Source organism: Brachyhypopomus gauderio, unplaced genomic scaffold (genome assembly GCF_052324685.1).
Source record: "Brachyhypopomus gauderio isolate BG-103 unplaced genomic scaffold, BGAUD_0.2 sc75, whole genome shotgun sequence".
In the NCBI taxonomy this organism is placed as follows: domain Eukaryota; kingdom Metazoa; phylum Chordata; class Actinopteri; order Gymnotiformes; family Hypopomidae; genus Brachyhypopomus; species Brachyhypopomus gauderio.
In genome coordinates, this window is record NW_027506896.1 from 104,700 (window position 1) to 119,255 (window position 14,556).

The following is a 14,556-nucleotide window of genomic DNA, read 5'->3' on the forward strand; positions in this document are numbered from 1 at the left end:
CACGTGTGAACGCACCTGTGAGACTCACGTGTGAACGCACCTGTGAGACTCACGTGTGAACGCACCCGTGAGACCCACGTTTGAACGCTGGTGGGCGTGTCGTACCTCCTGCAGGAGACTGAGCTTGTCCAGCTCCCACTGGTGGTCCAGGATGAGACTGTCACTGCGGGGCCTCCACCCAGCCAGGTTCTCCTCCCCACGCACGTACGCCACCGATGTGTCCAGCACCCGCCGCCTTCTCCTCTGCATCCCTGCGGACAGAGCAGATATCTGCAGGGACACTTCACATCGCCAGACACACCAGCATCATGCACTCTTCCCCAGTTCATGGCTAGAAAAAAAATTGTATTTGTACTTTCATTCTGGAAAGGGAAATGTAGAAAAACAAGCAGGCTTAAGATAAGGAAACCGATATATATATAAACATACAAATACAGTGTCCATGGATGTGATAAAATGACAGCATGGGGCTTTAAAGTCCATTTAGCAAAAGTGAGTTTTCAGCTCCAGACAGTGTGCAGAAAGAAGAGGGTGGGTGTTTACCAGGGCTAGCAGCGTCCGCCCAGTGGCACAGGCTCAGCTCATACAGTCCTGTCACTCGGTTTCTACGTCACACAGTCAACACAGATAAACAGGTCAGAAAGGCACTGCTTTGTTCATACACTAGCCGAGCAGGTTGTCCTGCAGCTTATGAGCTGTTTATGTGGACCGACACAGTGAGGTGATGTTGATGAGGTGTGTGAGCCCTGAGGTTTGTGAAGTGTGTAAATGTAAATGTACATTTATTTATATTGCACTTTTTTGAGCCCTTGCTCCAAAGTGCTTTACAACTCTGTGAGGTGTGAGGTGTGTGAGGTGTGAAGTGTGTGAGGTGTGTGAATATTTGTGAGCTATGAGGTGTGTGAGGTGTATGAATATTTGTGAGCTATGAGGTGTGTGAGGTGAGGTGTGTGAATATTTGTAAACTATGAGGTGTGTGAGGTGAGGTGTGTGAATATTTGTGAGCTAGGAGTTGTGTGAGGTGTGTGAGGTGTGCGAGAAGTGTTTACCCTTCGGACGGTCTCAGGCTGCCACTGCTGAAGAGATTCCTGATGGAGCGTGATGCAGATAGCTTAGCATCGCGGGAGTGGAACAGCATGCAGAAGTCTTTGGTGATAACTGTGGGCTGTGTGCAGCTCTCCATCTGAGCACAGGAGAAGGCCGCGTTAGTCCAGGGCTAAGCAGATAGAGATGCATATTCTGACTAAACACTTAGCACTTTTGTAAGTCGCTCTGGATAAGAGCGTCTGCTAAATGCCGTAAATGTAAATGTAAATGTAAGCAGCTTTTTAACTCAGACCCCAGGTTGAGCTTGTAAAGCTCTGATATAGATGTTGCCAACCAAGCCAGGTGTGAGGAATCTCTGGGCATGGCAGTGGGCGTGTCCAGCCTTACAGGGGGCATGTCCAGCCATACAGTGGGCGTGTCCATCCATACCTCCAGGTAAGCAGACAGGGTCATGTAGATTTTCTCTCCGTATGGTGTCACTCGGTTCAGCAGGAGAGAGTTGTGCATGGACGAATCCCAGGCGGCCTCCAAGCGATAGAATGTCCTGCACATCAGAGAACATGAGCAAATAAAATGTCCCGCACATTAATATCAGAGAACATGAGCAACTAAAATGTCCCACACACTGATTGCATCTGATTACATCAGAGGACGTGATTAAAAAAATGTCATTTAAAATGACAGCAACTTTAAAAGGTTTTTTTTACATATTCCAAACATTAAAATATATTAAACTTGGTGATATTTCATGATAATATTGTTACACTAACATGGCACTATCAGTGGAACAGTGGCATTAAGCACAATTTACAGAATATTACCATGGCCACTAACTGATAACAGAACAATCACAGAACCAGTGCACCAGCCTTAAAGCATTATGAATGTTTAAAAGCAGAATACTGGCTTCATAGGGAATTAAAGATACAAAAACAGCATGCCAAAATGAAAACAACAACAACAACAACAATAATAATTAAAACACTAAACACACAAGTTTCCTTTCAAATGAACACCAGCACCGTTAGCATGAAGAATGGCAAACTCATCATGGAAGCGATGACAAAAGCTTGGACGAAGGAGGGCTGGGAGAGAGAGGAGGGGTTACACCTAGTATCAGTTCCAGGGAAATGCTTTGTGTGACGGGGACAGAATGAACCTTATGATCACAGGTAAGAGAGGATAACACAGAAAGCCTCATTCCGCAAACCCCATGGGAATAAACATTCCTCCATGACTCCCAGCACAGTAAATAACTCCATTAGTGCCTCTCTTCCTAGCAATTGTTACAATCCCAATGGCCACTGATGACAACCCAGACCCTCCAACCAATCACTGACTCAGGAAATCTACTGCTGTGTGAATCTGAGATCTACCCTAAATGATCATCATTCCATAAAAATCGCTTTTAAGCTAATCTGTATCCCACCCTTCCTGCCCTGACAACATCACTGATAATCACGCTGGCCGAGTTTGCTTCTACGTCTGGCTCGCTGCCCGGGGAACTTTACATCTTCGCGCGGCTCCCTGAGCGTCTGGAGCTAGGCTGGAGTGCTCGGGACGGCCGTCTGTGTGCTCAGGCACTGGGTGCATGGACACCGGGCCCTACGCGTGGGAGAGAACTGGGGGGAGCAGCCAGACACAAGACGTGAGGAGCGAGGCCATTTTGGAGAGCGTCAGAGGAGCATTTGTCAGGATTGGGGGGGGCTCCAGAGAGACAGAGTGGACCCAGAGGACACACACACACACACACACACACACACACACACACACACACACACACACACACACACACACACACACACACACACCTGCAGGTGTGAATATTTGCACACACATTCACAAAGACAAACCTAGAGCCTGTGAAAATAAGAAACATCCCTTTCACACATTCAAACTCCACACCCCCCCCCCCCCCCCGACAAGATTTACTGAGTTTTCCTCCTCATCTTCTTCCTCCTCCTCCTCTTCACTCTCATCTGTGTCATGGTTCTGGCAGCACATACAAAGTGACTGTGTTTCCTGTTCTGTTTCCGTCCATGCTTCTAACTGAGATCTGAGACTTCAGTGAGCAGAGGCGTGAGGTAGCGTGACAGCCCTGCCCCTGAGGTTATGGGTGCGGGCTTTAGCTCACAGCACTCTGCTGGCGTCTGCCTGCTAGGCTGCTCTTAATGAACCTCTCGGGGGCAATCGGTAGGAACAACTTCACACACTCTGGTCGGCTTTCTGCCCCGCCCCGGGTGCCGGGCAGCTGGGAGCGCGTGACAATGTGTTGGGGCTCGGACACTGCCTTCCTCGAGTCACTCGTGTGTGTAAGTGTGTGAGGACAGTCGTGTTCACTAGAGTGCCTGTAGGGGCCTGTCACCAAGCCTGTTATGGTCCCATTTACTGTGCCATTATGGTTTATTATGGAGCATGTTATGATGCCATTATAGAGCCTGTTACGATGTTTGTTATGGAGCCTGTTATGGTGTTTGTTATGGAACCTGTTACGATGTTTGTTATGGAGCCTGTTATGGTGTTTGTTATGGAGCTTGTTGGGAGCCTGTTACGATGTTTGTTTGGGAGCCTGTTACGATGTTTATTATGGAGCCTGTTGGGAACCTGTTACAATGTTTGTTATGGAGCCTGTTACGGTGTTTGTTATGGAGCCTGTTACAATGTTTGTTTGGGAGCCTGTTACAATGTTTGTTTGGAAGCCTGTTACAATGTTTGTTATGGAGCCTGTCATGATGTTTGTTATGGAGCCTGTTACGATGTTTGTTATAGAGCCTGTTACGATGTTTTTTATAGAGCCTGTTACGGTGTTTGTTATGGAACCTGTCACGGTGTTTGTTATGGAGCCTGTCACGGTGTTTGTTATGGAGCCTGTAATGGTGTTTGTTATGGAGCCTGTTACGGTGTTTGTTATAGAGCCTGTCACTGTGTTTGTTATGGAGCCTGTTATGGTGTTTGTTATGGAGCCTGTTACAGTGTTTGTTATAGAGCCTGTCACTGTGTTTGTTATGGAGCCTGTTATAGTGTTTGTTATAGAGCCTGTCACTGTTTTTGTTATGGAGCCTGTTATGGTGTTTGTTATGGAACCTGTTACGGTGTTTGTTATGGAGCCTGTTACAGTGTTTGTTATAGAGCCTGTTATGGTGTTTGTTACGGAGCCTGTTACAGTGTTTGTTATAGAGCCTTCACTGTGTTTGTTATGGAGCCTGTTATGGTGCTTGTTATAAAGCCTGTTATGGTGAAAGTTACACAGCCTGTTTTAGCACCTGCTTGAGTGCAGCCCCACCAAGGCTCAACACTCTCACCCTCTTATGGGCATCAACTCAAAGAAACTGAAGTGGTTGTTTTTTTCATTTGCATAATGCTGTGTTGAATTTGCTAGCATGGTTCATGCCTTCTATGGTCTGGAAAGGATGAGGATATTTTGGGGCTTTTCAGTAAAGCTGAAATATGGACAGAGTGACTGATCATAGCCACCAGCACAAAGGTACAAAGAATGGAAAAAAAAATTCCTACAATATGCAGGTGGTGGAAGGCATAATATGAGGCTGGTCGGCAACTCCTATTGCAAAACAGAACAGCACTGCCCTCTAGTGGTCCTGCAAAAAGTTTGCAAGAAAATTGGTTTACTCTACACACAAGTCCTGACCTTGCTCGTGAGAAGAACTTCATTGGCATATGTGGAATCAGCTGGAACCAAGGGGAGTGAAGGAGAGCTGACATGACAGCCTGTTTGTGATCAGTGAAAAGTCTCAGCTGGGAGTTCCTCCATCCACAAATGTGGTGCATGCTGCAGTGTGTGGGGCCCGAACCTGCGATGCTGCTCCACGTAGCAGTGACAGTGGTTTACAACGCTGCTCTGACATTTGTGGTGGGAATGTATCTCACTGGGGGGGACGGCTTTAATTAAATCATAATTTCCCAATCACGATGTGATCTAAATGTGTTTTATGCCAAACATGAAAAAACATATCTGTTTTTAAGCAGATGGAGTGAGAGCCTGTGTGGGTGTGTGAAGAAATTGTGACTCATCATTAAATGGCTCAGATCGCTAAAAAGCAGGTTTTAAAACTGGGGTCCAGTGTGTGTGTGTGTGTGTGTGTGTGTGGTCTAAACATTTCAGCTTCCCAGGTCAAATGACAGAGGTCTACACTGGTTTAATCGGCCCAGTGTTGACAGTACAGTCTTTTAACTCATTAACAATATAATCTATAATGTGTTTAGGGCGCTCTCTACCACACCTCCTGTAATGATGCAGTCAGGCCATACAAAGCCAAGCCATGCCATCCGCAGACACCTCACACACAGCACACACACACGCGCGCACACAGAAGCCACACACACCGAAACATTTCCGCAGGAACCAAAGCGGACACCTCCCTCACGGCCGGGACAGGAATAGGGAGGGCATGGAGGAAGAGGAGGGAAACAGGCAGAGGAAGGTGGGAGTGGGCGGGGTCAAACAGGAATGCCAAGACATACAGGAAAAGAACAGCAGACATTTAAAAGATGGATGGCCAGAGAACTATAACATCTACACATGGAAATATACAGAATAAATACTGAATAAACTAACGTAACGTGTGTTGGAGAGAATGAGAGGGTAAAGATTGGATAATAATATACCTAGGCATGTCCGAATCAAGAAACTGTCTGCAAAAACACAAAACAAAATTCAGTTAGTGGGGCTGAGCACAACGTCATTGTCCTCCATGGTGCTAGTGACATGGGCTGCTTACAGAGGTCATGCCGGCTATATGAATACTGACAGAGTGGACGTCCCAATTCAAATCAGTGCAGCCGCTATGAGTCACAGTACAGTACGAGCCCAAACGGCTAGACCTCTGCACGGGCCCAGTCCCTCTCACGGAGAGAAATGAGTCCGAGGTATGAAACTGTACTGGATGCGAGGAGAATGCTCTGTGGTTGCTGTGGTTACACCATAAGAGAGGAGGTCACAGCTGGAGGATAAAGGAACCGAGAGATTCAAAATAATAAGGATGATATGTTTAAACTGTCACTGGAGGGTGAGCGATGGCACTTGTGTTCAGGGTTTTTAGTAAAAGAGCACTAGTAAAGACATTAGGGGTTGGTGGAAGTGACACTATGCATGGTTGATGTGTGTGAAAGTAAAGGGGCACGACTGGATGTGACTGTACAGTGAAAGCTGCCCTGCACAGATTAGGCCACGTCACTTCCTGCTAGGAGGTACGACAGGCAGCAGAAACAGCAGCACAGTATGGAGCAGTGAGATGAAACTGGATTAGTAAGTTGTTAGTGGTTTTGTGTCTGCGTGAGATGTGAACTTTAGTCTTGAAACAAGAATATTTCAAGTGTTGCATGCAGGCCATGACCTTGCGATGGTTGTTGATAGAGATCCTGTTCTCTTTGGAGTGATCAGAGAGTGATCAGAGAGTGACCAGCAGAGTGATCAGCAGAGTGTGAGTGATGCAGGGTGCATGAAACAGGATGGACAGAGTTAATGGGGGAATGGAGTAGTGAAGGATGAACACACAGGCAGGAGGTGGACTAGAGAACCTTCAGCACGTCACCATGTAAATCCACTGGAGAGAAAACTCATTCTTACATGAGACTGGATGAATGTTTGGGTTGCTGTTGGCACTCGTATGAGTTTTACATTAAATGTGTGACCTCCTTCGTCTAGACTGATAGAACCACATTATGGGATTTTAATATTTGAAGGGTTAAAACAAAAAGTGGAAGCAGGTGTGCAAAGGTGAGTGTGTCAGTCAAGCAGGTGCAGCTAGTGCATCCAAAGCATCCCATCATGCACCAGGACCTAGCGGGCACTACAATGCAACGGGTGTAGCAGCGTTTCTGTAACGTGACACGGAGCGTCACGAGCACTTCTGCAAGGGTGAACGTACAGAGAGCGTGTTGGTTGCATTGAGATGCGATAAGCATCTGCCTGGAAATGCTTACATCCTCTGTGGTGTGTGTGTATGTGTATGTGTGTGTGTGTGTGGGGGGGGTGGGGACCAGCACTCCTGTTCTTGACTAGCTGGGCTGCCTCAGAGCTGCCCCAGTTCTGCCCCAGTGCTACCCCAGAACCACGCCTTTATGGGGCCTGTATGGAACCTTTATGGGGCCTGTATGGCGCCTTTATGGGGCCTGTATGGCGCATTTATGGGGCCTGTATGGAACCTTTATTGGCCTTTATTGGGCCTCTGGACCCCATCGTTTCTCTCTGGCAAACACAGGCGGTACTTCTAAAGACATCGCTTTAAAGTTTTGCGGCAGACTGTTTGCCAGGGTTTTGGCTCCTGATCTGAGGTCAGAGGTCAAGGCCGAGCAAACAGGGCTGTGGAAGGTGTTTACTCATTGCTTTGAAAGCTCTAATTGGCTCCTGAGAACAGGGGTCAGGATACTGAGAACCATAGCAGAAAGAGTCTAGCTGCGTGGAGAACAACTGAACCTGGGCACAGTACAATAAGACAGTGTGCTTGAAGGCTGTGATGTTCTGAGCAGTGAGATGAAATCCAGAGTGAGCATTCATCACCGCGTACTACTACGGACTGTCCACTTTACAGACAGAAAACTATCTTCACACTTTGTTCCCTTTCCCATCGCCGTCTGCTGGCTGAACTGAAAATTGATCGGTTTTGTTTAGTAAATAACTTGACTGTTTCAGTCTTTGATTTCTGAAACCTGCCTGTCATCTGGGGCGGGGTGAACATATCCCGCCGACAGGATGTTGAGGGACAGGATGTTGGGGTCGATGATGGACTCGTCTGCTTCAGGTGTGTTCCGGATGCGGCCTGGAACACAAACAGCAGCGTTAGACCTCCAGGCCCACGTTTCAGCATGCGACCTGGTTTGAACCCGACTAATGAAGGGGTCTGACTCACCTACAACAAGCTCACGCACCTCCTTCCACTTGATGTCCCCCCCGGACTCATGCACTATGGTCACTGTCACTCGCCTTTGAATTCCCTGTGACACACAAGATGTTAACACGGCAGCTGAGTCCTGCTTGGACAGACTACTTTCAGACACTGCATGTACATGTCTGTGTGTATGCATTGGGGTGTGTGTGTGATTCGGACAAGAGCAGACCTGATGTAAGAGGAAGGTGCCATGACAGGGCATTCCACCTCTGTGGTCCACTGCTGCAGGGATGTAGCTATGAGCGTTAAACACACACACACACACACACACACACACACACACACACACACACACACACACACAAACGAGCCTGCTTAAACTTGGATGAGAGCTTGGATGCAAAACTCTGTGTGGTAATTATTCATTTTCAAACAGGCCTCTGTTGTGCAGACCCTCTGTCTGTTCTGATCAGTGGCTGTTTGACTTACACACTGCATCATCATAATCTTCATATGTTTGGTTCATAACCTTCATAAGGTTGATAGGGTTTGTAAAGGCTGAGTGTGACCCTGTTGACTTACTCCCCATTGGATTCCAGCTCACAGATCTCAAACAGCACCATCAGGTCATATTTACAGTGGCAGGGCCCCGCAGTGGGTCGGGCGAGGGTTGTCAGCTTGGTAGCTGGTACTGAGAGAGAGAGAGAGAGAGAGAGAGAGAGAGAGAGAGAAAGAGAGAGAGGGAGGGAGAGGGGGGAGAGTTTGAGAGATTCATGGTGGTCTGTGAACTGTAAAGGAGTCTCTATTCACTAAAGCTGGAAAAGATGAATTTCAGTTTTAAAGGATGACAGAAAAAGGAGAATAAATATAAAAGGAGAAAAGGAAAAGCATTAGAGTTAAAGATGGGAGACGCAAAGAGGTTTGGACCAGGGATCCAGAGGAAAAGCACATCTGGGTTCTGAATGAATGAACAGGTCCCTCCACATTAGCAGGGTTTCATTTCCCCAAATATTCAATCTTCATATGTTCATCCTGCTTGCTTGACCTGTGCTGAATAAAACCATGTAGTGTGCACAGATCTGATTGAAGGACTGAACTACTGAGAAATACTGTGTCCTGTATCAAACTGCCTGAACTATAATAATTCAATGCAAGTAAATTTATAAACCATAATATCTGAAAACCAGTAATAATTGCAAATGTTAAGGGACTATTGAACCAACCAGACTCTTACGAGATGTGAAAGAACACACAACAACCCATGCAGCGCAGATTCAGTAGAGAACCAGTCACTGGTTGGTTCACCAGGAGAGGGTCGAACAGTCTGACCAATGCCATTGGGAGAGGGAGGGACTGAGGTAGTGAGAGAGAGCACAACACCCACACACTATCCACAGGCCAGAGGGAAGTCCTAACAACCAAACACCCATCCATCAATGCAGAAGTTGCCGGGAAGATGAGTTGAATCATGGATTTTTAGGGTCTTTGTATATTGACTACGTCGCTCTGTCAGGCAGTCTGGTTAACACTGCCACATCACGGTCAAGGCTGTTGACTTAAGAAAAGCCTGATGAGCTTCACGCCTATATTTCTTTGTCCGTTTTCATTTGGTCTTCAACCAATTGCATCTGCGTTCGATTGGATGAGAGCCTTTGCATCTAGGACTTCCTCAGACCTTGTCCACAGGTGACCATTACAAACCGGGCTTCTGTGCTTTAATTACTGAACAGATAGACAGGGGCGGGGCCGTCAGTTTGCCGGGCCCCTCCCCATCAAGGAGGAAAGAAGCAGCCATGCCCGCTACATTGAGGGCGTGCCCCGACAGAGAGTCCACCACTGCCCCGTTGAAGACGTCTGGCACCAGGTAGCGAATCAGCTCCATGGCCTTCTCCCGATCTGACGGGGCTTCTGTGGTGTCGTCAGCTACACTCCCACCCCAGTGATACAAAACGGAGGTGACACGGAGCCCAGCAAGTGACACACCAAGCAACAAAATAACGAACAAAGCTGTTAACTAATTAAACATTAAGATCACAGTGTAAACACAATGTGACATAAGGCAATAGCCACACACGCAGAACATGTTTAACGAAATACGAGGCTCCGTTTTACTGGGCTGTGGGAGAAACTGTCACATACAGTGCAAGTCTGGCATAGAGATCCAAAGGACATGATCATTAACGGGACTTCATTCAGACGGCTGTGGACCGTGTCCCTGCCCTCACCTGGTTTGGACAGAGGCATGACCCTCGGGAACTGTCTCCTGCATGGACGCAGCGGGCTGCCAATGGAGAGACAGACAGAGACGAGACAGTATTACTTCCAGAAATGGTGAGATAGAGAGAGAAGAGACAGAATTTTTTCCAGAGCGCTGCAGGGTACTACACAAACACACTGGCGTAGATAGCGACCGAGGCTGAACGTCATGATGACGCCTACCTGATAAGGTCCTTGCACAGGGCCGGAAACGGCTGCTTCTGGTAGTGCCCAAATACCTCAAACACGATAGGTTGGGTCTTTATGTACTCCACAAAGGACTTGGTAACCTCCACAGCGATCTGGATAAGCAGAGAAATAATGACTGTGACGTGTGATGTGCAAGGCTGCAGTGTAAGGCCTCGGTTAGGCGCGTCTGTGACGTGTGATGTGCAAGGCTGCAGTGTAAGGCCTCGGTTAGACGTGTCTTACGTTCTGAACATGGTAGAAGCCCAGAGGCGGACCTCGGCCCGTGTTCTTCAGCGGCTCTGTGGAAAACGCCTCATCGTGCCGGTGGATGAAGCTGGAAAGCAGAAAACGAAACTGAATCCAGAAGCTGCGGAAAGGTGTTCGAGAGCCGTCACAAGAGCTGAAGGAGCCACCGCACGATCCCACTGTCCTCCATCCGAACCTTCATCCAGAACCTCAGTGTCTCTCCAAAGACAAGCAGGCTTAGTTTTGTCATCTTTTCTTTGTGCATACCCAACATAATGCACATGCCGAGAGAAGGAGCTAGTGCAGTGAAGCCACCCGATTTACTTGTTGATCACGGAGCACAGGACACTCACCTAGACCTTCTTTTTTGTAAACTCCAATTTACTTCAATGATAAAATGTTCAAATATAAATAGTTGAGTCTTTATAACTGTGAATCACTAAAGGTTTTGTTGACAACAAGTACCATTACAATGACGAATGACTAGTTAGTAACTACTGTAAGGTTCGGCATTAATTTAGATACTCACTTAAACTGGCAGAAGATGTCTGCGTACTCCGCAGAGATGTTGGACGCCTGCAGCACAGTCACTCTGAATGTGAACAGTTCTCCCATCTTCAGGTGGTCCAGAGTTCCATCCAGAACACCATCCACACCTGATTTCACTGGGCTGTCCAGATCTTCTGGGTCAGCTGAAGAAATATCAACAGATCGAAATGAGAATAAGTTAATTGTTATAGACAAACAAACAGATAAGAAATGGCTTGACAGAAGGCAATGTAATCCTAAAATATTTAGAAAGTAAATTTTTTAAATACACCACAAAATACATGATGAACATGATTTCATTCAGCCTTTTTACCTGCTCTAAACACTATGCTGCCTTCATGTGTTACCTGCACAGGTGTTATTATTCACTTCATCTGCTGACGGCAGCATCTCTGCGCTCTGCCCCTCGCCCTCTACGATACGCAGCTCCTCCTGGGACTGTCCTGTGCGTGACAGGCCCACAGGGCACGACTCCGCCTGGAACTGAGGGAGAGGCTGAGTTTTTAGTCAGACGTCTGAATGTCATTCTGGCAACACACCTGAGCCAGGTCATCAGCAGACGTCTAGCCAGGTACATGATCGTCTGCTTTAATTACTGCTGCAGGATCATTCTTGGTTCATGAATGTTTGGAGCAGAAAAACTTCAAAAACGTGGAGCCTCGGAGGAGCTTCAAGAGAACCTATTACCTATTACAGTTATTATTTTATACCTTTTCAAACTGCTGATCCTCAAAGGAGATCTTGGCGGTTCCAGACTGCCTCACTCCGGAGCCATAATCAGGAGCCTCCTCATCGGCTGGAGGAAAAACCAGAGCGCCTTCACTTCACTTCCTCATGAAGTCACACACAACGTACCCTTCAGACACAGCCACCCGAGCCCACACACACACACACCCTCCTACCCCGGTCTCCTCCGCCCTCTCGCCAGCACCCCCAACACTTGTACAACTCACATTTGCTCTGAAAGTTGAATTTGAAAGATTCAAATGAAAAAAAAAAAAGCTTTTCTAGAACAATCCTGTCAATATCTCATCAATTAGTAAAAATAAGCAAATAAACAAAGCATCTAACAAATAAATAGTGTCATTTTGAATAAAGAGACTTCTCTAACTTCTTAGCTTGTTCACAGGTATATCAGCATCTCTGGGCTGCTTTTTTAATCAGATTTTTTCAGATTCAGGGTCCCAATCTTACCTGATATGGCCTGGACGGCCACTCTCAGGAATCCTTTCACCTCGCCCTTCTCGCTGACCACGGACACCCGGTGGACCAAGGGCACTGGGTACAGCAGGTTGCTCAGATACACAAAGGCCCTGGAAGAGAAGAAGACAAACATGAGAAGGGGGAGATGAGCAACAAAGGCTATTTGCAACCAAAGGACTGACACCTCCATATAACGAACAAACACGACACAGAGCCGCAAAGCAGGTGAACAAGCAAGGACCCCATCGAGATGACGGCCCCTCAGGTGGAAGTTTCACTCAACACTTTAATGTGACCAGTCTGCCTGTCTACAGGAAGTATTTTCTGTCTACAGGAAAGGCATTTATATTTATTATTAATGTTTTTGCGATATATATATATATATATATATATATATATATATATATATATATATATATATATATATATATATATATATATATATATATATATATATATTTATGATTTATTTTAAAAGACCTTTGGTGGTTTTAAGGAGCATGAGCTAGGAATGAAACTAAACTCTTTATGTGTGTGTGTGTGTGTGTGTGTGTGTGTGTGTGTGTGTGAGGTGCAAGTAAGTTTTTTTTCAGGATAAGAACAAGAGCTGTTATTCACAGTGCATCTCAGACTGGTGGTGTTGATTTATTCACTGTTTATGAAGATCCAGCCCACAAGAACTCAACCTGGATTAATCATATTCATTAGATGCACTGTGAAAACCAACCCAGAATCCAGGACAGGTTTAGGACTACCCTACATGAGTCTAGCACTAACACTTAAGATGACATTGAGCTTCAAGAAGGTTTCAGTAAGAACACAAGCTGAAAACTGGTTGGTATTTCCTCATTTCAGCCCATTCCTTGATGCTAGTTACAAGATAGTACAATTTCATGTTTCTCCAGCACAATCTGTCCATTGACTGTTATGTCAAAAACTACATCTCCCATGATCCCATGGATGGTAGACACTTAAGGGGAAAGGGGTGGTTAGCAAAGGAAAGAGCTAAAGACAAGATTGATGAGGTACACAGAAGGCATGCTCAGTACAAAAACTGTAACCAAAGAGATCTCCAAACCGATTCCAAAATAACAAGGCAAAAAAACAAAAACAAACAAACAACAAAACCACTGCACGTAGCTTGAACAGACACTGCCAGACCTCAAAGCAGCATGGCACCCAATAAACAATGAGAAGCCAAACTGTCACAGGTGTGTCACACGATGCCCGGGTGCAACTGAACCAAAACAAACCGTGTGAGGCACTTAACTAACCCACCAAGGTCTCCTTATCACAAAAGCTCACAATAAAATGAAATGAAAGACACGCTGAGGCATGCCTGTAGAGGGCGCTGTTGGAGAACCCAGCTCTTTCATCCTGAGATACTGGAGACATCCTGAATCAGCGCTCTGCCGTATTACAGGGATCAATGATCTCATTCATCGCACTGCCATGCCATTTAAAGGAAGACCTGAACACGTTTGTTTCCGAGTTAAACGAAACAAGCAGCCATTACGTGTGTGTCCAGGTAATATTCTAAAGCGGTTGGGTTCCAGGTGATGCAGTTCAGGTTAACCTGTGGTGCATTCAGTCCAGTTGGACTTTAGGTCAGAAATCAAGCCAGGCGGGGCATTGTGATTGACAGGTGTAGTGGGAGGAGTATATCAGCACTAGCCATCACACAGATTAGCCATACGTTAAGCATGGAGAGCAATCATAGATCTAATGGTGATCACTCACAATGATGTTTCATGACAGATCGGCCTTTTGAAGTGGAAGATCTTTTCTCTTCTAGAATTCCCCTCCCTCCCTCCCTCCCTCCAATGATAATAAACTGAGCAATAATAAACAGAAGTGGGGCCGTAAACTTATCAGTTGATAAGTGAAAGGTTATGGCCCATTTACATGCAATACAAAAATAAACTCACTATTTTATCATGGAATCACAGGTGTGGCTACAGATTGAGAGGTGTGGCTACAGATTTAGAGGTGTGGCTACAGATTGAGAGGTGTGGCTACAGATTTAGAGGTGTACTGTAGCTACAGACTCCATGTACTTTTCAGGTTTGACAGATGCTGATTTGACCAGTGAAAATCCTTTTTTTTCAGTAAAAATCAATGTTGTCTCTGAATGTATTTAGAACTCAAGTATTAAACTTTATTTGAGTTTATTTTCACTTTAAGCTACAGAATCTACAGCACAGGCTACCAACCAACTGCC

The 14,556-nt window shown here is 46.2% G+C and overlaps 1 protein-coding gene across 18 annotated transcripts in view; it reads right to left on the minus strand.

Moving 5' to 3' along the window:
- Positions 1-14,556, minus strand: part of kif1aa (kinesin family member 1Aa) — a 49,574-nt gene that overhangs the window by 7,879 nt on the left and 27,139 nt on the right. For 7 of the 18 annotated variants that reach the window (XM_076990422.1, XM_076990418.1, XM_076990421.1 and 4 more), the window contains 16 exons: positions 12,327-12,445; positions 11,843-11,949; positions 11,480-11,615; positions 11,113-11,275; positions 10,581-10,671; positions 10,332-10,450; positions 10,118-10,173; positions 8,475-8,583; positions 8,122-8,188; positions 7,914-7,998; positions 7,714-7,823; positions 5,671-5,693; positions 1,477-1,591; positions 1,050-1,183; positions 544-605; positions 106-251 (listed from right to left, as the gene is read on the minus strand). In XM_076990422.1, the coding sequence (XP_076846537.1) occupies positions 106-251; positions 544-605; positions 1,050-1,183; positions 1,477-1,591; positions 5,671-5,693; positions 7,714-7,823; positions 7,914-7,998; positions 8,122-8,188; positions 8,475-8,583; positions 10,118-10,173; positions 10,332-10,450; positions 10,581-10,671; positions 11,113-11,275; positions 11,480-11,615; positions 11,843-11,949; positions 12,327-12,445 (1,642 nt within the window). Of the gene's footprint in view, positions 1-105; positions 252-543; positions 606-1,049; positions 1,184-1,476; positions 1,592-5,670; positions 5,694-7,713; positions 7,999-8,121; positions 8,189-8,474; positions 8,584-10,117; positions 10,174-10,331; positions 10,451-10,580; positions 10,672-11,112; positions 11,276-11,479; positions 11,616-11,842; positions 11,950-12,326; positions 12,446-14,556 lie in introns of all 18 variants that reach the window. The other 11 variants (XM_076990427.1, XM_076990420.1, XM_076990425.1 and 8 more) reach the window with 4 other exon arrangements.